Source organism: Zosterops lateralis (assembly GCF_965231275.1).
Source record: "Zosterops lateralis genome assembly, chromosome: 4".
NCBI classification, from domain to species: domain Eukaryota; kingdom Metazoa; phylum Chordata; class Aves; order Passeriformes; family Zosteropidae; genus Zosterops; species Zosterops lateralis.
Window position 1 is genome coordinate 7,645,643 of NC_139765.1, and position 27,399 is coordinate 7,673,041.

The 27,399-nt window shown below is 38.1% G+C and overlaps 1 protein-coding gene across 3 annotated transcripts in view; it reads right to left on the reverse strand.

Annotated features, from left to right (window-relative positions):
* The window catches only part of ARHGAP8 (Rho GTPase activating protein 8), a 54,598-nt gene that overhangs the window by 1,055 nt on the left and 26,144 nt on the right, over window positions 1-27,399 (reverse strand). For all 3 annotated transcript variants that reach the window (XM_083859334.1, XM_083859335.1, XM_083859336.1), the window contains 6 exons: window positions 24,355-24,453; window positions 23,170-23,280; window positions 15,938-16,011; window positions 8,478-8,555; window positions 7,690-7,818; window positions 5,302-5,405 (listed from right to left, as the gene is read on the reverse strand). In XM_083859334.1, coding sequence (XP_083715460.1) covers window positions 5,302-5,405; window positions 7,690-7,818; window positions 8,478-8,555; window positions 15,938-16,011; window positions 23,170-23,280; window positions 24,355-24,453 — 595 coding nt within the window. The remainder of the gene's footprint in view (window positions 1-5,301; window positions 5,406-7,689; window positions 7,819-8,477; window positions 8,556-15,937; window positions 16,012-23,169; window positions 23,281-24,354; window positions 24,454-27,399) is intronic.

Genomic DNA, 27,399 nt, shown 5'->3' on the forward strand with positions numbered 1-27,399 from the left:
AAGGAGAAATTATTTTTTGGTGTTCAGTGAAAGGTCTCTAAAATATCATGAGAACTACGGGTCATCACACTGTGTTTTCTATAGCACAAGAAAGTGCTGTATCCTAAGACAGTGTACCTTAAGTGTACATAGGGCAGGTACTCTGGAATGGCACAAGAGCATGTGGTATGTTTCTGGAGGCTGGAAGGAGCCAAACCTGTTGCAGCTGTATTCATCCAGTTTTTGGGAGTGCTCCTGACACCTTCCACCCCACAGGAACTTCTTCAAGTACTACTTGAAACACACATCTTAATCCAGCTACTGCTTTGGAAGGCCAATGTTTCAGCTCAAAACAATCACACTGTGACTTGCTGCAGAGCTAGATTTAATTTTTTCTCTTCAGGTTAACTATTTCAAAGAATGTTCCCAACTCCAAGATTAAACCATGTATTCCCACCTGCCACCACTTTGTAAACGTTTCAAGAAGACAGTCAGCATTGAAATGATCAACAAAAATACCCACAACACAACTTGTCCTCTTAGAGAAAATTCTGAAGATAAAATGAAACAGTGATTTTTATCAACTGAGGCAGAGCTTCACTAAGTATGATCTGTAAGTCATTAATGGGGAAGACTGAGGAGCTCTAGGGAGACTTGACAGTGTTGCTTCATTCCAAAATACATAGCAATCCTTTCCTTAGGAGATGTAGGAAAAAGTGTGCAACTGAATCCAACTTTACACAACAATCTTTGCCGGCTCACCAAAAGCTGCAAGAAAGGATTGTGCATATAGGCAAAGCCTTATAAAAAAAGAGTCTTGTTACCCTTGTAAAATCATGGCTCAGTCCTGCTACTTTGGCTAAGTACAGCTAACAGCTGGCCTGAAAAGTTCCCATGAGAAAGGAATTTGCACCTGTGAGAAGGACTTTTACCTGTGAGAAATTGTTCTTTACCCATGAGACAAGAATTTAAACATCGTTAGAAAAGAAAGTCTTTGATGAATATGTACACTGGCAATACTAACCAATGGCCTGAGCTGCAATAAGTTACTAACCAACTAGAATTAAACACCATGCCTTTAGAAAACCATGTAAATATGAGCTGTGTAGAATAAAGATTGGCTGTTGTGTATGAAGAAATAGGTGTCCTGTCCCTCTCTACTGCAACACAAGGAAACCTTGCCACAGCAGTGATACTGACTTTATCCCTTTCCAAAGCGATCAGGCTTCCTACCATCTCAACCCCCTCACTACTCTCAGTGCCAGATTTCTTTCTCAAAGGATGTGAACATGTCTACACCACCACAAGCAGCTGATGTGCTCTTACAGCACTAGATCCTGTAAGGAGAGCATGCAGTTTGTCAACCTCTTCATGGGCTACCCCTCTGAATAACTACACCCAAAGCTACATTCTAGCTAACAAATAAAACAGGCACATTCAGCATTTGGAACTAACTCCCTTGACTCCTTTGATTCCCTCATAAAGTTAGTAGCTGTCATCTGTTTCAATTGAAAATACATGCTCTGTCAATTTGATGAGCTAATAGAATTTTGCAAAGACCTAAATCATGTCCTTGAAGCAATCATCTGAACATCACAGGAAAGGATCACTACAAAGAACTACACAGCTCCACTTTGTTTGGATTTTTCCCTTTTTCACTGAAACATATATAGAAGAATCCTTAAGTAATGACAGCCTATATTGTAAGGAAGTAATTTTTAAAGACAAAAACTTGTGCATTGCAAAAATCATAACTGGGAACAAATGCTGAAGTTTTGGTGCCACATCACCAAATGCAAAACATACACGTTCACTATCCCAGAATAAATATCCAGCTCCTCCTAGAAAAGTTGTGATGATTTTTGATACCACATACTTTCATCCCAGCACACTCATGGATTAATTTGGTGGCTGGTCACAAGTGGTGACCCCAGGGCTCAGGATTGAGGAAGGTCCTGGTTAATACCTTTATTGATTATCTGGATGAGGAGATTAAGTGCACACCCAGTGAGTTCAGAGAAGACACTAAATTGGACAGGAATGTTGATCTGTGGCAGGGCAGGAAGGCTCTGCACAGAGATGGGCTGAGGCCAGTGGTATGAGGTTCAACAAGACCAAGTGCTGGGTCCTGCCCTTGGGTCAGACCAGCCCCCTGAAGCTCTAGGCTGGGGCAGAAGGGCTGGAAAACTGGGAAAAAGGAGTGCTGGTGACAGCAGCTGGATATCACAGCCCAGGTGTGCCCAGGTGGGCAAGAGGCCAATGGCACCTGGGCTGTCCCAGTCATGGTGTGGCCACAGGACCAGGGCAGTGACTGTCCCCCTGTGCTGGCACTGCTGAGGCCACACCTGGAGTCCCAAGTTCTGGGCCCTCATGACAAGAAAGACATTGAGTGGCTGGAGCATGTCCAGAGAAGAGAAGGGTGCTGGGGAAGGGTCTGGAGTACCAGAAGTAGCTGAGGGAGCTGGGGGGGCTCAGCCTGGAGAAAAGGAGGCTCAGGGAGGACCTTCTCACTCTCTACAACTCCCTGACAGGAAGGTGCACCCAGGTCAGGCTCTTCTGCCACGTCTCAAACAAAAGGACTAAAAGAAATGGCCATGGGTCGTGACAGTTAGAAAAAAAAAAATCCCTAAAAAGAGTGCACTGCAATAAGTTGCCCTGGGAGGTAGTGGAGTCACTGCCTCTGAAAGTGTTCTAGAGGTGTCTGAATTTGACACTTGGGACATGGCTTAGGGGTGATTATGGTGAGGCTGTTTGATGGTGGGACTTGATACTGAAGGTCTCTTCCAACCCTGATAATTCTGTGATTCACGGATATTAGAGGAGTGAAGCAGCCACTACACTACCTAATGATCTTACACTGCTAAATACAGAGGGTAGAAACAGCCAATTACTACTATGTCTTAAAATATACAGCAACATCACCATCTCTTTGGTTTCTCAATTACAATGCTGAAAGGAACTCTACAAAACACTTTCAAAAGAAAATTACTAGATATTAAAACACCCCCACAAACTGACTGGAATTTAAGTTTCTACCACCCACTGTCAGCAACTTTGCAGCTGTGCCAACTTCTATCTGCTCCATCCATGAGGTTTAGTCATCTGGTCCTTCCCAATGTGCCCCATCATCTCCAGCCACCCTCAAGCTTTACTGAAGGTAATTATATTTTTCAATTGGACAAGTGGTTGAGACAAAACAATAATTTAGGGCAATTTATTACAGCTTGCATTTGGTTTTAAATTTCTGCTTTGGTTACAGATCTGAAGGGCAGCTCATGGGCCCCAAACTTTGTCCATTTTCTAGTTGGTGCAGATTTGACAATTTGAATTTGGCAAGTTTTTGTAATGGTTCTTTCAGGAAAGTCATCCATCCTTCCCCCACATCAGGCACGACTGCAGGGACAGAACTCAGCAGCAGGTAGGGAAAATCTAAACCTCTACAGATTCTCCTGCTTCTTTAGCCTTAGACTGTCATGGAAAAATACAACTATAGTTTCCTGCTAAATGATTTTTGGCTTCAGAAACGGGTACCTGCAGGTCTCAGAGTGCTTTGCCAAGTAATCCCCTTTACAAGGAGACTTGTTTGAGCCCTTTAAGTTTGCATGTGAGTTGATAAATCTGCTCCACTGCCAGTGCAATGCAGGGCCTGTGCAACACCAGCACTTGTGCACACTCGTCTCTCCTGTGATCAGCTCAGCAAGCACAGAAATGCTTCACAGGCATTACTCAGGGACTAGCTTGTGAAAACAGGGCTCTGTCTTCCCTCTTGCTGCCCATTTCTGCCAAGGGACCTCAGTCCCCTCCAGTTTCAAGAAGATCCCACAAATCCTTCTCTAGCAGCCAGGTGGAGTGCAAAGTAGAGATGGGCTGGCTGATTTATACCTTTCACCACTGGGCTCATTATTGGCAAAATCACTACTAATCTAAAGTTAAAGAACTTGGACCTATTGTTGAAATTCAAGTCTGTTATTTCTGTCTTGCTGTAGCAGTCTTGGACTAGAAGGAAGCAAGGTGGTTGAGACTGCAGAGAAAATAGGGATTTTTTTTACTTCTTTCACAAGCCTGTATCAAACTTGGAGTGTTCATAGCCCGTATCTAGTGATTACAATTCATCCCACTTCATGAAATTGCTACAAGTACCTCTTACACTACTCAAAACTCAGCTCATGGAAGAATTAAATTGCCTTTTATATCTAAAGCAGAAGGTTGATGCTTGCAGGTAAAAACTAGGATTATTGTTAAAGCATGAATTGTGGAAGCTTGTGCAGCACACCAATGAATAGAAATCTCTAGCTCCGAGAATGTTTCATGTTCCCTTGACCTTTCCAAATGCAAATATTCCCTGAGACATTAAGGAAGAAAACCTATGGATCAGCAAAAAATTGCAGATGTGAGCACTAGTATCACTCGATGCTGTGCTTGACATAATAAGGCCTACTCCAAAAATAATGCTTTATTCTGTTGCCCAATTACAGAAAATACTGTGTGGTACTTTTGCACACCTCATTAACACATCAAGTGCTCAGCTCTAAGAAGTGCATTAAGATGATGCATCTATTACTGGAACAAAGTCACTTACACGATTCATAACATTGAGGAGAGATATCAGTTGCTAAAATAATAGTAAATGATATGAGGATTTCCTTAATAGCTTTAGAGTTCAGCTAGGCAACAGTAAATGAACATGTGGGTATTATAGCAACAGCTGGTTATATCAATGTGTTTATCCTTTAATCTTGCTTTTTGGTAGTATTTTGACAGAAAAAAGTAATTTCTGCCATTAATAAGTTCTAAAACTTATTAATATTACATAATTTTCTAAAATAACACTAATTTATTTGGTGTTTTAGTTCCCCCAGATTTATACTTCAGGGAAAACTGGTGATTTCACCTACATTTTCTCCAGCACTTAATATTATACAACCACTATTTTCATGCTTTTTTTTCACTCCAAAATAGGGAAAAAAACCCCACAAAACTAAATTTAACAAACACAAATGTTGTGAATGTGGAGGAAGAACAGGACTTGTAAATATGCCAGAGCTGGCAGAGTTAATTTAAATGTGCACAATAGTTTTCATGACATCTAAAGAATTTCATGGTAAAGAGATGGCCACACTACAGCTTAGCACTGACTCATACCACAACTGGAGGGTTCTGTCCCCCAAATTTGGTCTAGGGAAGTAGATCTAAGTACTGCACACCCACCTCACCAGACTATTTAAACTATTCTGTTTTCCCTTCTGCAGAGATGTTAAATTTTGAATTTACAAGAGCAGATGTAGATATTTTGAGAATTTAGAAATTTTTGCCCATACTCACCATATGGAGAAAGCAGATCAGATATTTCAGCACAGCATAATTGTGCTCAGGAAGTCCTTGAATGATTTCTTTGCATCTGGTGACTCGTAAGCAGCTCTCCACACCTGCAATGCCAAAGTCATCCTTAACTCTGAAGCACCACAATATTATCAAGAAATAATAGTTTATTTATATCTGCTGGAATTACTTTATAATCATCTGTGAATCTGATCACAAAATTCAGCTCTACTAACCACAACCCTGTGATAGTGAGGGTTACTCCTTTGAATGCCTCTGTCATATTTTGTATTATCATATATCTGGCTAGAACTGAGCCAGATGTCCAGAGTATTTTTTCAATGTAGCAAAAATAACAGCCAAAATAATTTTTTTTCTACACAGGAAAGGTCTTGATTTGAATCTCATTATCTCTCCATTCACTGAATTGAGACATCTACTTTTTATTCTGTGATTTTATTCTTGCTGAGACATAGTCCTGCTCAAAATGCTATTTTGGTAATCTACTAACTGGAAAAAAACAAAAACAAAAACAAACAAACAAAAAAACCCCCACAAACAAACCAGTTTTGTCACTCTGCAGGAAATTCTTTTGTCTTGGCAAAAAATTAATGAGATGGACATCTGAGTGACTGAGAATTTTCTAGAGATGAACCTAAGCAGGTTCATTTCTACAGATGGGCAAAACCAGAACTGCACCCCAAATTTCTTCCATCATCTAGACAGTCCAAGTGAGAATTACTCTGACACTCACATTTCAAATATTGTACCAAGTTACTCCTTTTTCTTCCCCCTGGGATACTGTAATTATTTTGGTGCCATAAGTTTAACACCAGTTTGGAGAAAGATCTGATGACTCCAATCATGCCTAACCTGAAGCAGAACATTTTTGCTGATACTTTTTCTACATCTATTGCATTTCTCTTTCTCTCTCTGAGAGGTCTGCACATGGATGTGTGAGCCTGCACAAAATTTCAGCACATTAAGTGTTCTTAAAGCAGGGAATTAAATGCATGAAGCTTTACTGTGATCAACTGTGGTGACATTTTTCTTTCTGCAAAACCATCAGTTCCCATAAAACACACTAGTCTGCGTCCCAAGAAGGATTTTTGTCAGCCTTCTGCAGATGGAATAATGCAGGAAGTGTAGCGATCCTGAGTAAAAGAAATCTTGCTTGCAGTTTTTATAAACTTTTATAAACTTCTTTATGTTTATAAACTTTTAATATAAGTTTATAAACTTTTTATAAGTCTATTTATTGTATTTAGAAGTTTATTATATTTATAAGTTTACAAACTTACATTCTTTTATGCTTGTTTACGTATATATACTTATACATACTATATAATACCTATATATACTTATACATACTATATACATACTTATATATACTTTTATACTTACAATATTTTTATAAACTTCAAGGTTTTATTAATTTTTAAGTCTGTCACTCAGCTAATTTATTTCACAGCTCCCATCAATAACACTTAAAAAAAATCAAATGAGACAGTAAAGAGAAAAATTTCACTCTCACTTCAAACTGCTGTAAAGCAGAAATACTACATTTCTGGGTTTTCAGGTTAATGTATGTAATAGATACATCACACATGCATTTCTAGAAGTCAGAAAAAGAATTTTCAAATCAACCCAAGACAGCTGTCTGTGATCACACCTCTCCAAAGCTGCCTTCTGCACTGCATTCACTGTGTATTCACTTTGCTGTGGTCCAGCTTGGCTCTCAAGCTTAAGATCCTTTAAAATTGGGATTATCACCACAGCATCAGTAAAATACAGCAGACATCACACTGCATGCACATAGGAAAGCCCAAGGAGTAATTATTTTAAACTGTACTTTTCAAAATATTTTGTCAAAACTGCAAAGGAAAGTGAACAACAATTACATGGGATGAATGTTTCACAGGCACTTTGCCAAGCAAAACTTTCCAGTGTTCCTCCACAACGCATTGCCCTCAGATTATTTTCAGACTTGTTCACATTTTTTACTCTCTCACAAAACAAAAGTATCACATCCAGAAAGTCAGGACAAAATTAATTCAGTAAAAAGTAACATTTATACATCCGTTTTCCAAATTCCCCCTATTCTTTCCAGTTCTGAGTGACAATCCTTAGTCCCTCAATTTCCACCACCTTCCTGTGAACAGACCTGTTCTTCAGAATAAAGTTTTATAAGTCACAGCTTTAGATCCTTTATTCCCCAGGATGTTATCTTATGAGAATAGTTGCAATGAAAAAACAAATCAAAACAAAAAACCAACCAAACAACAAACAACCAACCCTCAATGCCTCCCCCTCCCCCCAACAAAACCAAAACCAAACAAAAACAAACAAACAAATATGTGTATATATATATATATATATATATACACTCACTGGTGATTTCAAGGATATGATCATAGCAGTCAAATGTTAGCAATGGCTCAGGGAGTTCCCTGAGGAAAGTCTTCAGGATAACAGCAGGAATATGGATGTCATGATAATCATCAAAATTCACAGACTTGCCTGAAAGGAGAAGAAGAAGAAGCAAAAAGGGTGTTCAATGATATGATTTACTTTTTCTTCAAACTCGTCCTTGAAAACTGTTTCACACAACATTTTGAACAGAAAATCTCTTGGCCCTCTGCTGCTGGTAACTCCTGATATTTTATTTCTGCATTTTTCCTTTGCATAGGAATAAATGTATTAATTTTCCTAAAAGAGGTTCTCTCCATAAAGGCTATTCATAAAATGACTTCACAGGGAAGCCAGTGACTTTCAAAAGTACTTCACCACATTTCATAAATTATTAGGTAAAATTATATCTGTCATAACCAGAGTCAAGATGACACAGGGACTCTGTACTTTGTAACTACAGTAAGTGCATAGACTCAATATTTTTTTCATATTTTTTTGTGAAAAAATACACCTTTTTTGACTCAAACCTCCTTAGCTGTTACAGACGTTTTTCTAACTCTGGTATGACATCAAGAGGTGACTTGCTATTCAGTAAGCATTAAATGCCTATTGCTATCTCTCAGGTTTCTCTACTATGCTTTTATTATTTAATGTTAGAAATGGCCTTGATTAATTAATTACAAGAAATTGCATTTCTGCTTCACCAACAAAACCAGGATGAACAAAGCACTCACACTGCTACTGGCAATGGTATGATGACAGCTTACCCTGATTGAAGAGTTTCTGCACATCTTTGATGGTCTGGATGCTGGCTGACCTCCTGAAGAGGCCCTCTACCTGTAGTCCTGAAAAATAATTCTAAAATTCAACAACTGTAAAACAAATTGTAAAAAGAAACTGTTTTAAGGTATTTTGGTGCAGATCATTGCTCCTTCCACCCCTCTGGAAGCCATTGGGACTCCACACTCTGCCTGTCCATGGTATTTTGAAATACCTGATTTTGGTATTGAGGCAGTTCTGAATTATTTATCATTTATCATCTGATATATATAATCATATATATATAATTGATATATATTATTAGACTATTATATATTATATTATTGTTAATTATATTATATATTATATAGTATAATAGAGATGATATAATTATATATAATTGTATAATATATATTATTATATTACATATTGATTATATATATGATATATATAATAATATATAATCATCATATATCATCTGATATATTTATCATTAATCTCCTGAAAGATGTCTATCTAACATTGTGGACTACTTGAAATCTGACTTCATCTAGAGAAGAAAAGTGTCGAAAAAGGATCTCATTTGAACTTCAGTTTTCAAGTTAAATTATTTATCTCAATTATTATGCAAAATAGGATGGGGCCAAGAACTGCTACTTTTCTTGAGACTTGTGGTAGTTCTTGCTTTTTGAGTTTGGTAAAACTCTCATCTTCCTCTCCCTTTCCTTCTTTCCAGTTTATGCTGTTCCTCACACCCAGCACATAATGTAATTTCACCCACATGTTGTCTGAATTGGAAATTCCTACTGGAAGCAGAGTAAACTAAAATATTAGTCTGTGCTGGTCTGACAAAACATAAAATTGCAGTTTTGAGGAGGTTGGCAGAGCCCCCACAGCCTTGGAGGCACTACTCTATGTTTCTATATATGAGTGAGGAAGACCAGATTGACTTTTTTATTTTTTCATGCAGGTAAGTAGCCAGACTGAAATATTTGAGCATTTCAACACATGGGTTTGTTTGCATGATCGAGAATCTTTACTGTGTTGTAGAAAAATTGAGTCATACATTAGTGAAGAATACTCAATGATTTGTGCAAATTTACTCAGGTTCAGAGCGATTTCATACATGAAAAATCAGTAAATAGTAACAAAATTCCTTAATGAACCCATCATCCAGTATTGTTCTCAATTTAGGTCAGTACGCTAAAAGAACTGATAACAGACCACTGAAGTACATTTTCATAGACAAGTTTCAGGGACTTTTGCCAAGGATCTCAAGCTCTCCTTGAAAGTGCTCCACTGACTAGATTTAGAGGTTTGGCTGGCTGGAGTTCAGCTGAACACAGTCCTAGTTATTTCCTAGGAATATATGCCCTTACCTGTTGAATTGAATATTAAAATTTCAGCACATGCACTCAGTTCTGGAAGGAGTGCATCTCAAACTGCCATATCTAAGCTTCTTAACGGGTATGGTTACTAAAGGAACCAAATATGATATATTTGACCCCTGGCTTTACTCTCCATCAGATTGTGTTTCACTTAAATAAAGTTACAGCAAATAACATCACTGTAGTAAAACTGTTCCATTAGATTTATAGTACAACCTGTCTAAATACACAGTTTGGGAAGCAGCAGCTGGGAACTGCCAGCTTGTCAAGGCACTGTCCTCAGCAATTGTTTCCTGAGAATTTGTGGGATTTTATGCTGGTTGTCAGTGGACTAGAGGTGTTCTGCACAAACAACTCTTTCAGAAAATGGATATCCATAAACACTTCCAATTTGGTTTGCAGGAATTGGGTTAATAATTAATGTTTTTATCTGATGTGAATCTCACTGTAAGGAACTACAATGTAATAAATATCAATTATTAACAGGTTTATGCCTTTATTGGTAAAGCTTTCAAGAGTCTTATTAAAGACATTTATTTGTAGCACAGACAACAGCTGTACTTGTCTGGCTCTGCATCCCATCAATGTTACTGTAATGGCACATAACACTAAGCTATTCCTGGTTATGTTTTTGAAGAGGGAAAAGCAACTTTTATCTTCATCTGCAAAAAAGCTGGGATAGAGGCAATATTTGTGCTTCTTCCAGAACTCATTTACCGTGCCAGGTGAAACTGAATCAATATACAGCAATTTGTTTGATCGCAGGTGGCAATGAGCCAACTACCAAAGCAAATATACCCAGTGGTTTTTACATTTGTGGGCAACACAGCAAAATGACAGGACACATAATTAAGTGTAGGTTAGTGCAATTCTTAGGGAAAAAGAAAAAGCCATATTCCTCTACAGAAAATGAACTGCAACAGCAAGAGTCACATCTTTTTTATCTCTTTTTTCTTTTTTTTTCTTTGTGTATAAGATGCTCAGACCGGAAAATAAGAAATTAGAACAATTATTAAAGCAATCTAGGGTTCTAACTTTAGTCTCTGTTAAATAGAAATATAAGCCAACAGCAATTATGCCCTTAAAGGGGGAAAACAATGAGTCTGGGTACACTGATGAACTGGGAGAAACGTGAACTGAAAAGGACACTGCTTTAGAAGTTTGTACATCTATTACTATCTATTAGTGCTCTCTGTGTTTAAGCTGGTCACAGGAAAGCTCTCTAAATCCGTGATTTGAGAGAGGGAATTTCCCTTATCACAACATGAAAACAGCACCAGCATATGCCCCCAACAAGGGTCTCACAACAAGTGATAGGAGGTGTCTCAGTTTGAGAGGAATTAAGAGGAAACACCCTGAAAGGGGCATCATCTCCTCTGAAGAAATAAGTTTTGGCACCCTCTTCCCCCACCACTTTGACAGGAATTTCTTGGTGGAAAGTGAAAAAAATCTGTTTATTTAACAAGCAGACTGCACACAGGCACGGGGACACAAATGAATAATGCCAGATATTAAAACCTCTCTGCAGGGAAAGCTGGTGCAGTTTAAGGATCTGCTCGGCCTCCCCCGCAGGGCTGCAGTGTGGAGATCCTGGTGATGCTCTGGTATTCCACCAGAACCAAGCTGAACACTTCCAGAAGAAGAAGCCACAGCCCCAGGGAAAGCTTCTTGCCTCAGCTAACAAAAAAAAAAAAAAAAAAAAAAAAAAAAAAAAAAAAAAAAAAAAAAAAAAGCTAGGTAAAAGCAAAGTGTGTGTTCTCTCCTTCTCTCTCCTGAAGAGGAACCAGAGCAAGCACAGGGGAGTCTCTGTGTTTGAACACAGACTGCCAAAAAAATTCTCCCCACCCTCTCCCGGACCTAGATTAAAATTATGGGAGCCAATTCTGGGCAGAAAGCAGACCATAGGGGATACAGGACCATAAAGCCACCCCAAGACAGGAAGGAAGAAAGGGACCTGAGGCCTTTCATTGGATATTCCACTGTGATGGGTAAGGACACAGCCTGGAAATGCCTTCTCCAACCCTGAATCTTCCTTTTCAGACACTGGGGGAAAAACAACCTAGATCTTAGAACTACCATAATTAAGCCAACACAACTCAGACTAAAATAAAATAAATCACTGTGTCTTTCCTTTTTGCAGACAAAATGCATGCTAAAAACCACCTGAGTCATAGGCTGAGAAAACAAAATTGCCCGAAGGCAATCCTGATCATTACCTCTCAAAACATTCATTTTTGTCCTGCCAAGAAATAATTTTGAAGTAGTCTATTTAATTTTTGTTAGCAGTGTTCTTTGATCAAACCCTGTTTACAGCATGACCCCTTACAGCTGTCTCTGTAAAAAGACTTTTTTTTCCCTGTGTGTACAAGTTGAGCTATTTTGCCATGAATAGCACAAATAACACAGTCCATGCAGAATATCCACCCTGGAGCAGCAGTGCCAGAGCACTGTGGGGGGATGAGGGACATGATGAGGCTGGACTCCCCAGTTCTGAAGAACACTGCATGTCACTGGATTCTATCACCACTGTGAGTCTGTGGTGAGGTAATTCACACAAGCTGCTTCCTGCCCTTCACCAGAAAAACTGATATAGAGACCAGTAGACTTTTACTACCCTGCACTAAACTCCTCAGATCAAAAAGAGTGTAATTTTATTCTAAATATTGAGTGCTATACAGAAAAATGTAGTATATGACTAGCAAAGAAGCCATCTATATTCAATAAAGTGATACTGCAATTGAGATTGCAATTGCAAGCAATTATTTAAATGCTAGTAATCATAAATGAAAACAGGCACGCTCTTCATTCCACATTGAAATAAGATGGCTTTCACCAGAGTAGACAGAATTTCACAGTGCCATGACACAACTGTGTCACACTCTGCATTTATTTATTGTTGCTAAAAATGCTGAGCTCTCCTCCTACTTGCCCCCCTTTCTTGTTGTCCCACAAAAAAAGACACAGAAAATCAAAACTGATAAAGATAAATTAAAGCAACACATCCTGTCACATTGCTGGAAACTTGTCAAAGAAAGGCAGACAAGAAAATTACATTCTTTTTCTTTCAATCATCCTTGATTTGAGGGTTGCTGGCATCAAAAACCTTTGTTAATTCATCTGCTTTCAGAAGAGAAATGGCAGAGTGAGCATCTGAATTCCTTCTGTCACTGCAGGTGCCTCTTCTGAATAGCAGCACAGCTCCTGCACCAGAGCTGCTCAAGAAATGAGAGTCTGAGTGAAGAATGGACTTAAGAGATGCCACAGGGTCACTGATATTTCAAGAAATCCTAACGCTGCTGATGAAGCAGGATTTTGCAGAAGCTTCTGTGATCTGAGTTTCCAAAACTGATTTCAACTACGCAGATGTGAAAATATAGCAATGGAAGAAAGAGGGGAACTACTGCATGGAACTGCTGCACTTCGGGTGAAAACCAAATCCCACTTCCTGCTAACTCTGCAAGGCTGAAAACCCTGCCAAAATCAAATGAACCAGGGCAATGACAGTGAATTTTTGTCACTTCCAAAAGACGAGCTGAAGCTTTCACTGCGCTTACGGCCACGTCTGGAGTGCAAAGAACGCTGCCAGTCACCCTCCTGGGGCTGTCAGCAACCCACAGGGCCAGCACTCACTGCAGACAGCACAACTGAGATATTCCACATTTATAGAGAGAGTGAAAATCACAGCAGACAGCAGGTACAACAGATACCTGCACACCTACAATCAAGTGCAAAGAAATACATGTCTATCACATTCTACTTAACAACCCTGGCATGGCAGGTCCTTGGCTTTCAAGAATCAGTTGGCTGAGAATGTCAAAAAACACTCTACTTGACAAGGAATCTCTCTTTAGAAATCTGGTTTGTGGAAATCTCTTTATGATAGGATATATCACAGCTCTGGGCTCAGCTGGAAAATAACATTGACAGAGCCTTAGACCGTCCTTCCTGGGGGCAGAGAAGGATTGAGAGCTGGGGAAAAAAATTAGATAGTCCAGCTAAGAAGTGCTTGAAGTGTACTATGTATTGGTGGCCAGCACTACTATGCCACTGATTTCTGAATCAGCACAAAGCAGGACAAGGAGAAATCCTGCAGTGATGAAGATGAGGTAACCCTGGAGTTTTTTTAACCATAACCATCATAACTCGCTTTTTTTCCCCCTCTACTGCTCATTTGGCATTGCTGCTTCAGAAAACTGTGGTTATCTGAGCTGGCTCAGAATTTGTTGAGGGAGAAGAGTATGAAATTGGTGCAGCAGCTGTTGAGACACAACACTCAGAAAGAACAAAAGCAAGACATAGAGGTTTTATGTCAGATCAATGCAAGTGTAACTAGTTATTGGCCACTAACACAACGTAATGATGGCCATAAACCTTCTGTTTCTTTAAAATCTTTAAATGGGCCCAAGAAAGTACCAGAATGCAAAGCCTTCCTCATATGAACAGGCAAAAGTTTAACTTGATTAACATTTTAGTGGCTATATTCTCACCTAATTTCTAAGCAATAACAGATGTAAGAGGTAATAATGTTAGTGCTACGCTCATCCTCATTATAGCTCTCTTGACTCCTGTGATTAGTAAGGAAAAGGTATTCCCCTAATAAGATAAACTAAGTATATGGAAGGATAATTGTTTCATAACAATTAAAAACACACACACAAAAAATCTGGCTTTCATCTGCAGATGGGACATGCACTGATGAACTACACAGGCTCTAATTATTCTCTTAGGATTATAATTACAGGAATGCCACTCACTCGTGTTCAACATTCTTAGTAGTGAACTATTTACATCCCCTGTATTCAACCATAAAATGTGGTACAAGCTACCTCTGCAAAGTTTTCATAATCAGCACCACTCTGGAAACAGCACATCCAAAGACCTTTATGGGTCTGAGTGGAAATCCTGAATTCGGACCATGAGGTGTTACAAAAGGTCTGTTAGGAACTCTTCACCTAGTGCAGAACTCTCCACCTTGATAGCAGAACTAGCCCCACTGCAGCACTTGGCCTTGGCTGCTGCAGGTATTTTGAAGTTAAATCAGCAATTTTGAGGGGCAAGGACCCACCTGTTTTGTACACAAGCATCCCTACAGATGCTCCACTAGTACACTCTAAGGGGCAGTGGGTGTCTCTCTTATTCTCCCATACCCATCATTAATATGGTTCACTGAAGGTATGAAATACACAACAAAATAAAGTGGTCAGTTTTTTAATGTTCTTATTTACCCTGAGATAAACTAAAACACGAAGGAACACAGCTTAGCAATGAGGGCAAATGTCAATCTAATCTGTCTTAAATTTTATATGTATTATCTCACACTGACCTAATGGAAGCCAAGATTTCTCTTGAAAATCAGCAATAAAGCTGAACAGCAATGCTTTTCTTGCCTGCCTCCTTTTGTATTCACAATTGTGAAGCCTACTCAGTGCAAGTTTTTAAAAAGGTTTGTAATTTATCACTTAGGGTTTAAATAAACTCAAACTCAGACCAAATCCTGGTGGAAATAGTTAAAATGAGCCTAAATTAAAACACACATAGTTTGAAGACTGAAAGCAAAAACTAGAATACATTGATTTTTATTGGAAATTCTACTTAATTCAAACACTATTATATGGGTTTACAATGCATATTTCAAGACACTCTTCAGATTTGCTGTTTCCTAACTAATCCTAAGAGAAAAAAAACCAAACTTATTTAGTGCTTGGGGGTTTTTTTTGGTTTTTTTTTTTTTTTTTGTTTTGTTTTGTTTTGTTTTGGGTTTGTTTGTTTGTTTGTTTTTGGTTTGTTTTTTTGTTTGTTTTTTTTCTTTCTTTCTTTTTTGTTTTTGTTTTTGTTTTGTTTTTTTTTTTTTTGTTTTTTTAATAAGACAGTATCAGACTTTTTTTTTTTTTTTAATCAGACAATAATCTGATAATAATCATTTTCCATCCTCTCATGATAGTACCCAATCGCCACTCCAGTTTTCAAGATATAAACATATCCTGTGTAACTGTAATCTCTGCTGTATCAGGCATGGAGTGTTAAATACTGACTGTTAAATAGTTTCATTAAAAAACATTCTTTTTTGACACAGAACTCACCTTTACTTTTTAGATAGGATACAGTTTCCTTCATTACTGGGGGGATTAGTTCGCCTTTATTTTTGTCCTTTATACTGTCAGGGAAGAAAAAAAAAAAGAAAAAGAAAAAGTAACATCCTTTAAATGGCATTTATAGACAAAGACTCAAAAGACAGAACAGTCTGAGCAAAACCCTGGGAGAAATCTGAGAGCACATTTACAATAAATTTTAAATTTCACAAGTGAAGGCACCTTTAGCAAAGAAGAGATTTCTTTAGAACTCCAACAGGCACTGAATGAAAAACTGAAACCAGTGACACTTATTTCTTGCCAGGGAGGCTGTTTAACTGCCCCTATGCCCAGAAATTAATAAGTGCCATTTGCTGGGCTGAAAGGGAAGCAAGGACAGAGCAGCAGAATGATATTCCAAGCATACTTTCTCCCTGCTTGAGAGAGTTTTGCTTAATTCAGTTCTCTGCCCTTGGCATGTCCCAGCTGAGCTGTGTTTAAGCACAACAGGCTGATGGTGGCACCTCTGATGGGATTTGGTTGGACACTGTTGGTGGAACAGGGTTTCCAGGCAAGGAAGGAGCTCACAGCAAATGCTTCAAGTTAAGTCTTGGTCAAGGGATGCTGCAAGTTCACGAAACTTTTATCATGCAAACTTGTTTCTTTTTAAGCCACAGTGTATGTATAATTTAAAGGGTATTGTACTATTTATTTTGAAAGCAAAGCAAAGAAGTGAGATTATTAATGGTTTTAATTATTTGAAATTAGGTTTCTTTCCCTTTTGTGAGTGAACAGTCGAGGCAAAAATATCAAGCATTTTTTTGGATCTAGACAACAGAAAATTCTGTAATTATCTTCCTTATTATATATAAAAAAAAGGTTTTGGCAGTTTGGCAAAAGAGATGATCAGTATCTACTGAGCATTCTGCTACACTTTCTAGTAATCAACAACAAAATAACAGACCAACCTCAGATTTTAAAGTAGACTTTGTGCTACCAGCTGAAGTTCCAGCTGCAGAAGAGAATGATTCTTAAGGCCTTTTTCTTTTCCAAGTACTGTGATTTCTTCTCTTTCTGTCTAGGCTAACTAATTGCTTTATCAGTATAAATTAACTGATAATAACTAGAGTTGTATTTGATACAACTTCTGTAACATCATTGCATGGAAAGAGCAATCCAATATTATGTTTTGTGTTTATACGACATGTAAAAGCTACTTCAAAAGGAATGCTACAGCAACTAAGTCAGCACAGAGGGATATGGAAATTGTCAAATCTCTCCCCCATTTGTTTCATTCCCTATGTTTGCCAAGAGTTAGAAGATGAGCAAATTGGTTAACTTTGGGTCTCCATGCTCAAGAGATTGGTCACTCCTAGCTTTGCATACAGGAGCAGTGAGGGGATCCTCCAACTGGAAGACTCAGAGCAAGATTGTGCCTTAGATGCTGAATGACTCTGTGGTTTTGCCTCTCTTACTCATGAACTGACATGGGAATTCATTTCATGCTATTTGGTTATTAAGCCATCAAATATTTTGATTCCATTCATCACTCCAGGGACACAATGCTGTCACTGAGTAGTACAATGTCTTCCATTCACAGTTTCACTGCCCACCCAGTCCTACTCCTCCTCTTTCCTACTTTCACCATCCAACCTCTTCCCAGGCACTAAAGTCTGTATCTCTGTTATGTTATTCAGATTCTCCCATACTACAGTTTGTGCATCACTTCCCCATGTGCTACAGAAAACACTGCAAGTTGTTCTGGGATTGTAATAAACACATTGATACACCCCACAGAGCTCTCTCTACTACTTCAAATATTAGACCAATCTGTTGTTTTAAAGGAAGCTGCAGAACTAATGAAGTTGTTCTTTGCTGCTATAGATTTCTATCCTCTGTCCTACCTCTTTCCACATCTTGGTAATCAAAGATTATTTCCTTATACAATCTCACTTCCCTTACAGAGTGTTTTCCCCTCTCACCACTGTGTCTCATATTTCTTCATAAGGTAAGGAGCAGCCCATAACTACTCACCATCTAAACACTAACTGATGCACCAGATACCAAAGGCAAGAGAAAACTGAATTCCTGCTGTAGTTTCTATCCTTTTAAGCAATGATTTTTAAAAGCTTGCAGTATCTGGGAAAGCTCTGGCCCTCTGTCAAGTTTGTATGACATAAGCCCAAAGCACTTCTGTGAGCCCTACTGAAAATCAATCCATTGGCTGTTCTTTTTCAACAAAATACTCATATCAGAATCTAAAGTGTATAAAATTCGATAATGCTCTATGTGTGGATTAATATTACTTTGTGGACACTCCTGTATCTACACATAACATGAACTAGGAAAGGGGAATTTTCCTTGCTGTAAACAAACACAGAAATTTTGCTTTAAAAATATAGCCGAATTTCACAAACCATGTTCACAATGTGACAGTCTCAGACATTTGACCAAATAAATTCTATAATGTATGCAACACACTTACAGAAAAGAAAATACTAACAGCAAGGAATTAATTTAACTCAGATAATCCTAAAGTATGGTCTTTTATACACTAGAAATTATCATTATTTGCTGCTGCTTGCAAGTATAATCTTTAGGTGAAGCCATCCAACTTCTTATCCTTACACATTGGCAAGGCACCATTAATTTCAATACAAAACAGTGCCAGACCTGCTGGAGCAATGATTCTCTGCAGCATCATAATGGCAGGATAATGGCCAGAAGAAATATTTATGACCTGACTTGTAAGACCAAGTCCCACCTCAATGTTCCCCATTACCACAGACCTCTGAGAGATAAACCAGAGGCTCTGAGTACTCCCCCAAAAAAACTCACTGATGAGAGAAGCTCCTGCCACCAGGACCAAGTTCATGACCCAGTCCTCAGAGAAGCAACATGGAATAAAACACACAGTGACTGTGCAGCCCCATTAATAAACTAATCTTGCTAATAAACCACATCAGGAAGGAAGTTCTGTGGTCTCTGCACAGCAAACAAAGTTGAAATCCCCAGTGTAATGATATCTCCCAGGAAGGGACTAAAGAAGAACAGGGGGTGGGAGACGAGGTCAGGACTGAGGCCAATGTTCCAGATGCCAGTGAGGAAAAGCCTGCAGCAAAATCAAAGTAAGGGGGAAGAAATTTACATTAATTTTAGCTTTTCTAAATTAGGAGCTCTAACATACTCCTTGTGTGTCAAAGGATTTTATTTCATGTATTTAAACCCTAAACACCCAGAGCAGCTTTTATTAAAATTAGGCAAAAGCCTAACTCACTTAAATGGGAACATCATCAAGACTTTAATGTGCTTGGAAGCTGTTACATCTTTATTATTGACAATTTAAGCTCATGGAATCCATTCTCAGCCTCTCTAAAGTTGCACTGATTGCATTTGCTTTCTTACAGCTGCTCACTCCAGAGGAACCAAATAGCAACCCAGCAGCTTTTTAAAAATGTTCTCTAATTATTATTGTTACCCATAAACGTGTTTCCTGTTTCAGTGTATAAATAGCAAACTGATTATTTACAGCTGTTGCTCCTGTCGAGAACTAGTATATCTGTCAGAGAGGTAAAACAAATAACTAGGCTATAATTTGTAATAGTAAACCCTACACATCATATTTCTTTTTTCTAGGGAAAAAAAGGCACAGTTGTATAGTTTCTACACTTTTACCATTTTCTACAGGATTCCAGTTTCACTTGAAGGAAAGATTCTGTTCTCAGTGAAATGAACAAGGTTCTGAAGAAAAACGGTATTTACAAATATAGGTATATAAATATACCTATTTATATAGGTATAAATACCTATATAAATATAGTTATTTATATTCTACCCTAAATAGAATAGGGTATTTATTCCCTGACAGTGACATGCAAAGGATTGCTCTGTTTCTGCAGCACTGGGCTGAGCTGGGATGTGCATTTTCAGAGCATTTCACATTGTGGGATGGAGCTTTCACTTCACTGGACCTCAAGTGACTTAAAATGATTGGGACATTACTTCAGTTAATGCTAATCAGGCCAGCTCAAAGATCAATGAAATGACACCTCTGTCCTCTACTTTTGGATCCTGCCAAGCAATCCATGTTTCTCCTGCCTTGTCCAGGACAGTGGGATGAGCTGGATAATGCAAACTGTCACTGGGGATTAGGCAGTGCTATAGGCAATTTGAAATGAGGTATTTTCTTATCCTTTCTGCTTAAGTGATGAACATAACAGAGCATTTCTACAGTGCTCAGCACAGCTTCTGGAAATGATTCACAGATCTCAGTCATATCACAGCAATGTCAGATTCCTGAGAGATCTATTCTGGTAAACACAGAAAAGCCAAGGAGAAGGACTTCTCACTGTAGGATACATGATCAATTCCTGTAACATGTTAACACCCAGTGACTCATTTCTAGACAGCAGACAGTTTCCCACACATAGCATTGAAATGTCATTAGGTATTCTTGGCTGATTTCTCTATCTTTGCTTTTCCTTTCCCTTTCATTTTCTCCCTGCTGAGGCCCGTGGAGGTTTGGTTTAGAATGCATTCCTCCTCCCTGGTCATGCATACACAGCATGGACAACCAGAAAGATTATGACCAAAAGAAAAGCACTTATCATAAACATTTGTAAAAGCTGTACAGTTGTGGCAATTTTTAACATTTTCTCTGTCACCTTTCCCCCATCCATAGCATTAGATAGAAAAGGAAAACATTTCCTGTCTTCTCACCAAAGATATTTAATTTTAGATTTAAAAACTAATCAGATAAAACAGAACAATGTCAATAGCTAGTCAAGGTCAACCCTATGTGCTGTATTTGAGCTCAGCTGTGACCTTCCTTGATGAGAGAGACAATCAAGTGCAGCAACAGGGGTTTATCAGAGTCAGAGTTTCCTGAAAATACAGCACAGAACAACGATGCTGCTTGGCCCACAGAGTCAATTATTAATTTCTTTGTTTATATTTTGCATCCTGAGTGGATGGGGCTAACATAGAGAAGAAAAGTTTTGAATTAACCAGATAATAAGCCCTCCTGGTCACTTATAAATTAAACCAAATTCTGTATAGATTACACTACCAAGAATTATATTCCCAGTCCTCACAGATCCTCCGTGATTTTTACATGCCCAGTTGCCTTACATAATTTTGAAAATCCAACTCTACAAGGTTAAAAATGTCATTGTGAGTTAAAAGATTTCTCCAAGGCAAGGTACTGGTCTTAGAAACTCATTGATTTATCCCTGTCTAAATGGAAACTTCCATCAGCTTCACTTTGCTGTCGTAACAAAATGGGATTTTTTCCCTCCCACGTGTTGGACAAAAGTGAGATATTCTGAACCAATGTTTAGGCCCTTTCTGCTCTTCTAGTTTTTAATTATAGGTCATGAAAGCAAATGCATTAACCAATATAAACTGATAAAAAAGTTACAAGTTACAAGAGGAAGCAGAGACAGCATTGCCTGCTGTTTCTAGGGAGGCACGTTCTAAATGAGGTGGCTTTACCACCTTCCAGAGCCAGGCATCACTGGGATTCCATTATCAAACACCTCAGCAAAATGAGGCCACCAAGGAGGGCTTTGGATGAAGCCCATTCACACACTTTTTACTGACTGAATAAAAGTCACCATCCTGGAAATACTGAATACGATGTCTCAGGCCTATGTGCCTTATAATTTCTATTCTTAAACTAAAGAAAGACTCCACAGAGAAGCTGTCCTTTAATGACAGGAGCTTTACCTGGGCAGCTTCCCTGACAGTGCAATTTTTACTAACTGCAACTAAATGCACAGCCCACGTCTTCCCACCAGCTAATATAAAAATAAAATCAGTCCTCCTGTAGATCTCTTCATGGAAAGAGAAAAGCCTCTCAACCAGGAGAAGCTTTCAAACCTGCCCCTTTGCCAGACAGGTGGGAGATCAATCCTATTTTGCCACCACAGTCTATAGAGAATATAAAAGGAGAGGGAATAAGCAAAAGCAATTCATTCCTCAAGATGAAAGTTCATACCATTTTTTTCCCTTCAGATTTTAAAAGCTTTCAACACACATTATTTCCTCTCCTCCACTTTTACCTTTCTTTACAAACATAGTCTAAATTAATTAATTTATTTCTAATTTAGAAGTTACATGGGATTTGTTTGTTTGTAATTTTAAGTGGTGATGCTACACCATCTGTTCTGCAAGAGTGAATAAAACATGGCATGAAACATTGTCCTTAATGGCCCAGTAGAGCCCACCTGAAAGATATCCTCTGAATTAGGGAAATGACTCAGCCATGTTTCAAGTATTAGGCTGAACTCTAAAGAGTTTATAAACATAAAAGTTAATCTAATAGTAGCTTTTTCACAATAGATACTGATTGTACTAATTTCATGTCTTCTAGAAAGGACTAATGCTTAACACTGAACTAGAGAAAAAAAAAAAAAACTGTTTTGAATCTCATTTTCAGCTGAATCATTAGAATCAGAAAAGTAGACTGTGGGTAGAAGGAAGTTTGAAAAAAATGCATGTACCAGATAGCCTAAATTTTCTTTGCTGAATGTGAAAAATATTCTTTAGCTGGTTTTGAGAAGAACAGAAAGATGACAGAAATTACTGTGGGTAGGAAACTAGGTTTTGTGGTCTTTTTTTTGTTGTTGTCTTTTATTAAATTGAATCTTGCAAGCTCTATTGCCATCCCATCCCTCATGTAAAGTAAGTAATTTTTTATACCACATAACAGACAGTGCTGCAATCTATGCAAACAGCTATCAGGGCATTTCTGGAAGGGCATGGTTTTAGGCATTTCATAAAACATCAAGATAATGTGTGAGCAACAAAACAACAATGTATAAAGTTTCAAGCATCCATTATATCTTTATGCAGCCACTGTTGAGCCTCAAGCTCTGTTTTGCCTTGGCTATCCATAATCTAAACATCTCCAAAACACGCTCAGACTGTCAGCATCCACCAGCAACACATCAGCTTGGAGCTCTGGCACATTTTTTGTCCACCATGAAAAGTTGTGCAACCATGATAGCATTGACTACCCTAAAGATACTGTAACATGAACATCAGGCAGGTCAGGGACTGTGAGACCTGTCCTGAATTTATAAATCCTATTGTCTGGCCTCATAGTTTAGTGGCTTTTAAAGAGAAAGAGAAATAAACATTTAACAAAAAATTATTTGCAAGGAGTCTGAACAGGTGAATATGCACATTCCAGAAAGCTGCAGGGTACATAAATCACATATTTTAGGAATCTTATGGCTTACTATTGCAGGCTGACTCCAAACTGCTGGGTAGGCAGAGGTGGCCGTGGTGGAGGGACCTTAACCACTGGTGGAAGTTTTCCCTTCTGTTTCCTCCAAAGATTTTCATCATGTCTGCAAAAAAAGCAAGATTTCAGTGATACTCTGTGCCCTGCAGATGACAGATTGTGAACTAAAAGTATTGCTCATGATGCTGATCTCCTGACCATAGTGTACATGCTGCAAGTCTTACAGAACCTTGTCTTACAGAATTTCAGCATGAGGACATTTTTAAGTAGTGTTTGTGGTGGAATACTTAAGACACAGAAGAGCCTTTTTACTTCAGCCAGTGGAGCATACTAATAAATGTGTCCAAAAAATAGAATCACACTATAATTTAACAGCAAAACTCAAACACTTTTGCTCCTCAAATTACAACTCCCTTTTCTTTGGCAGCCATGCAATCCAATTTATAACCTCAGAGCTCTAAGGTATTTTCTGTTATCCCATATTTACACAAAAGGTGTGTAAAAAGCCACCAGGCATCAGTAACACTCATAATCAAAGCTTCCAGTTACTTTCATTCAGCAGTGACATAAAATCACTTTCTGTCAGTACATCAAAGCGTTTCCATGTAAAGCACCATGTTAGAAAGACTTATTGATACTAATACTGACTGACTAGCCCAGCCCTGTGCAGTTCTTTTCCTTTTCATCTCCCATCCACCCTCAAATGCTTCTTCTCCCTAACACACCCAAATACACACCACACAAACATAATGGATCCACTAACAATAGACACATCCATAAAGTTTAAAATCAATCAACACTTTGCTGGCTGGGAATGCCTTTCATAAAAGGAACTCAATCTGTTGCAATACGAAAGGAAAGAGGTCAGGACTACAGTTTTGCTCAAGAAAATGGTATGATGCTCACAAGCAGCAATGACATATAGATTGGTTTTGCTAACACTCACACAGAAGTAGCAATCATATTAAGAAAATGCTCCATGACAGAGATGGAGTTTTTCCAAATACACCTGATGCATTTCAATATGTCTGTGATTGCAATGCAGCTTTCAGAATTAATGCAACCCAGTATAAACAGGTAAATTACTTTTAATCACTGAAGAAATAGATTCCTCTTGGAATACAGTGCAACTCCACCTGAGAAAAAAAGTGAGGCAATGGATATGAAATTTGCCACATACCGGATAACTTCTTGAGGGATATTTAACTGGTCATATTTGAGATGTTGTCCCAGGTCAGCTAAATAGTTCAAGTAGGTGATCTTTTTCCCAAACTTGTGGCTAAAAAAAAAACCCAAAAAAACAAACCAACAGAAAACCACAAAGTAGTATAAAAATTAGCACGGGAAGAACATTTATAAAGGGTTTCATTTCTAATTCTACAAAAATGTAAGTGCTGATGCAACTCAAAATTAGATTGTAATTGAAGCAGCAGGAGACAGAAGATATATTTCATTTCATATGATCAAACACATACAGTGCATGCCTGAGAGTCTGATTTGAATAAAAATAACTGACTTTCATCTGAATGTTTTGTGATTTGCACAGATATGAAAAACATCTCTTTAAAAGACACTGGAAACTAGGTTTCACACAGCATTAGAAAGCTCACTGAAAAAACTGTTAACCTTTGAGAGAATGTTACCCAGCCAACAGAACAACGTTTGCATTATGTAGGTATTCCACTCTACAAAAAGACAAAATAATGGGGCTGTAGAATTAAATTACAGAGTAGTTAAGCAACAGGTAAAATTTTCAAAGCATTGATAGTGTATAGCCCTTGAAGTGCTGGGCCATCAGCTTTACCCTTTTTGAAAAGGGCTGGAGAGCTTCAAGGAAACACCAGGAATACTATTTTTTTTTTTCCTAGAAGTAGTACAAAACAGACTTCCGAATTTGAAACTCCAAGTTTCATCAGTTAGATCTTAAGTTTCAGCCAGAATACACAACTCTACCAGCCAAGGTGTTCCAACAAGGGTCAGGGACACGTTTATACATACGATCCGAAATAATGTCTTATTTTTCCACAACACAAAATATTTGGACTATAATGAAGTGTCAACAAAAATAGCAGGTACTGATGGTAAAAAGTCTACTTTGCTGCAACTTCCTTCCTTAGTAAAATTGAGGAAAAACTCTGGCATGGACGAGTTTATCCCTGGACTGTCCAATCCACATGCACATGCTCCCTCTAGCGGTGCATGGAACAAACAGTCACCTCTCCCAATTTTGCCACCAGGAATTTTGGAACACACGAGGAATATCATCTTGGGCGTGCACAATTTCAGAGCTCCCCAGAGTGTCTTTTACCCAAAAGAGCCCGAACTTCCAACATCCTCTCTAAGCCACAGCTGAGCACACAACTCTGTAAGTAATCACCTCTGGTAATAGAGGACACGTCACAGAACCCACAATAGGTAAAAAAGTCATGGGCAATTAGGAATAAAATGCTACATCACCACTGCCACCTAAATGTATATTATTTTCATAGCAGGTTCTGTTAGCTCATAGAAATTTGGTCTTCCTACAGTTATCTTGCACTTTGGAGAAAATACTCTTGACTTGACACATTACCTTCTTGCTCGTTTCTTTCAGGACTGGAAAGAAGATCAATCAACTTCAGGAAGTTGAAAGATTTCAAGTATTTACATTTTCTTAAATACTACCAAATGAAAGTATGCTAAAATGCTTCCTTCAAATAACTCTGTCATTTATCCAGTTGTTAGCAAATATATTGTCATGTAAAAGAAATGAGGCCATGTGTTAACAGGTACCAAATGTACTAACAGACCACTGAAAAATAAATACATGCCTCTTAATAATGAAATCTATTTTACACCTGCTATTTTTATTGGCAACACTATCTACAAACGAGTTTGGGCTCTAATTCAGCAAATCTAGGAAACAGAAAGTCTACAGGGTTTTTCTCCCTTGTTTTTGTGAACTGGATTAGTATTGACACTTAACAGCATGATCTGCTAAAATAAGATTAGTCTAAACTGGAATGAAAAGGTACTATGAAAAAATTTTAAATTGTACTACTCTAGTAAATTAACAATAGGAATAAGTGTTAGTTTTCGATGAAAGGATTATTTAGACAAAATGTACATGGGCTGTTTCGTATTTAGTAACCCAAACTTTTTTGACAAACCCAAACTACAGTCAACCTGAAAAGCAAAGGCATGATTGGCTATTAAGCCATTTTAAGCAGTAAAGAGGGTTTTTCCCTAGCTTCAGCTGATTGCTGCTTTCTGGCTTGTGGATCTTTTTAGAGTTTACTCACAATTTCAATTTTGTCAGTCCCTGTGTACAAATAGCTCTGTGGCTGTTGGTCACAGATTTATAAAACAGAGTAGAGTGTTACTAAGTTGCACTCAAAACAAGTATCCAGGTGCATAGTGGTAAAAGTCAAATACAAACAGAAATAACCAACTGTGATGGAAACAGGGTGATCAGAAGGTCAAGATGAGAATGCATCTAAGATGACAGGAGGCATTGGTATTAATTATTTATGCTAGACATGAATGCTTACATGTATCAGGATCACTCATTTTTCAACTGCCAGTGTGTCATACTTTCAACAAAAATACCAACTTAGACATAGGAAGATCCAGGGAAAATGAGTGTTTGTAATGGGTACCTGTAAACTCATATTTTTTAAGAATTAGCAGGCAATTATTGCTGTAAGTCAAATATTACCACTGTTGTCCACCTATGGCTCCACTGAGAGAATTAACATGCACAGGCTGAAAATCACTGGTATCCCAAAAGCATTTGCTTGGAGCTGATCCCAAGGAGCTCTCAGCTAACTCTGAGAATGAAGATGGTTTCACCAGAGTATTGTCACACCCATCAAGAATTTTTTTCTTGTCCATCAAGAATTGGGTTAATTGTTGGGTTTTGTTAATTTTTTTTTTGTTTACATTTTTTTTTTTTCCTAGACAGTTTCCATACCCATCCTAAAGTTAAAGAGGAATAAACAAACCAATAACAAAAATAAATCTATCTTCATTCCTGAGACACCATCAAGTACTGGACATCCTGCTTCTGTCACAGTTTTCACAACACTGCTCTGTGTCCTCAATCAGTGACATTTATTTTACTGCCAGTTAAAATAAAGACCTAGAGCTCATCTTCTTGCTTCAAGAACAGCATATTCTGAAATGATTTTTAGCTATAATTTACTTTTAAAAAAAATTTCACATGCACCTTAGTTGATCTGTCTAG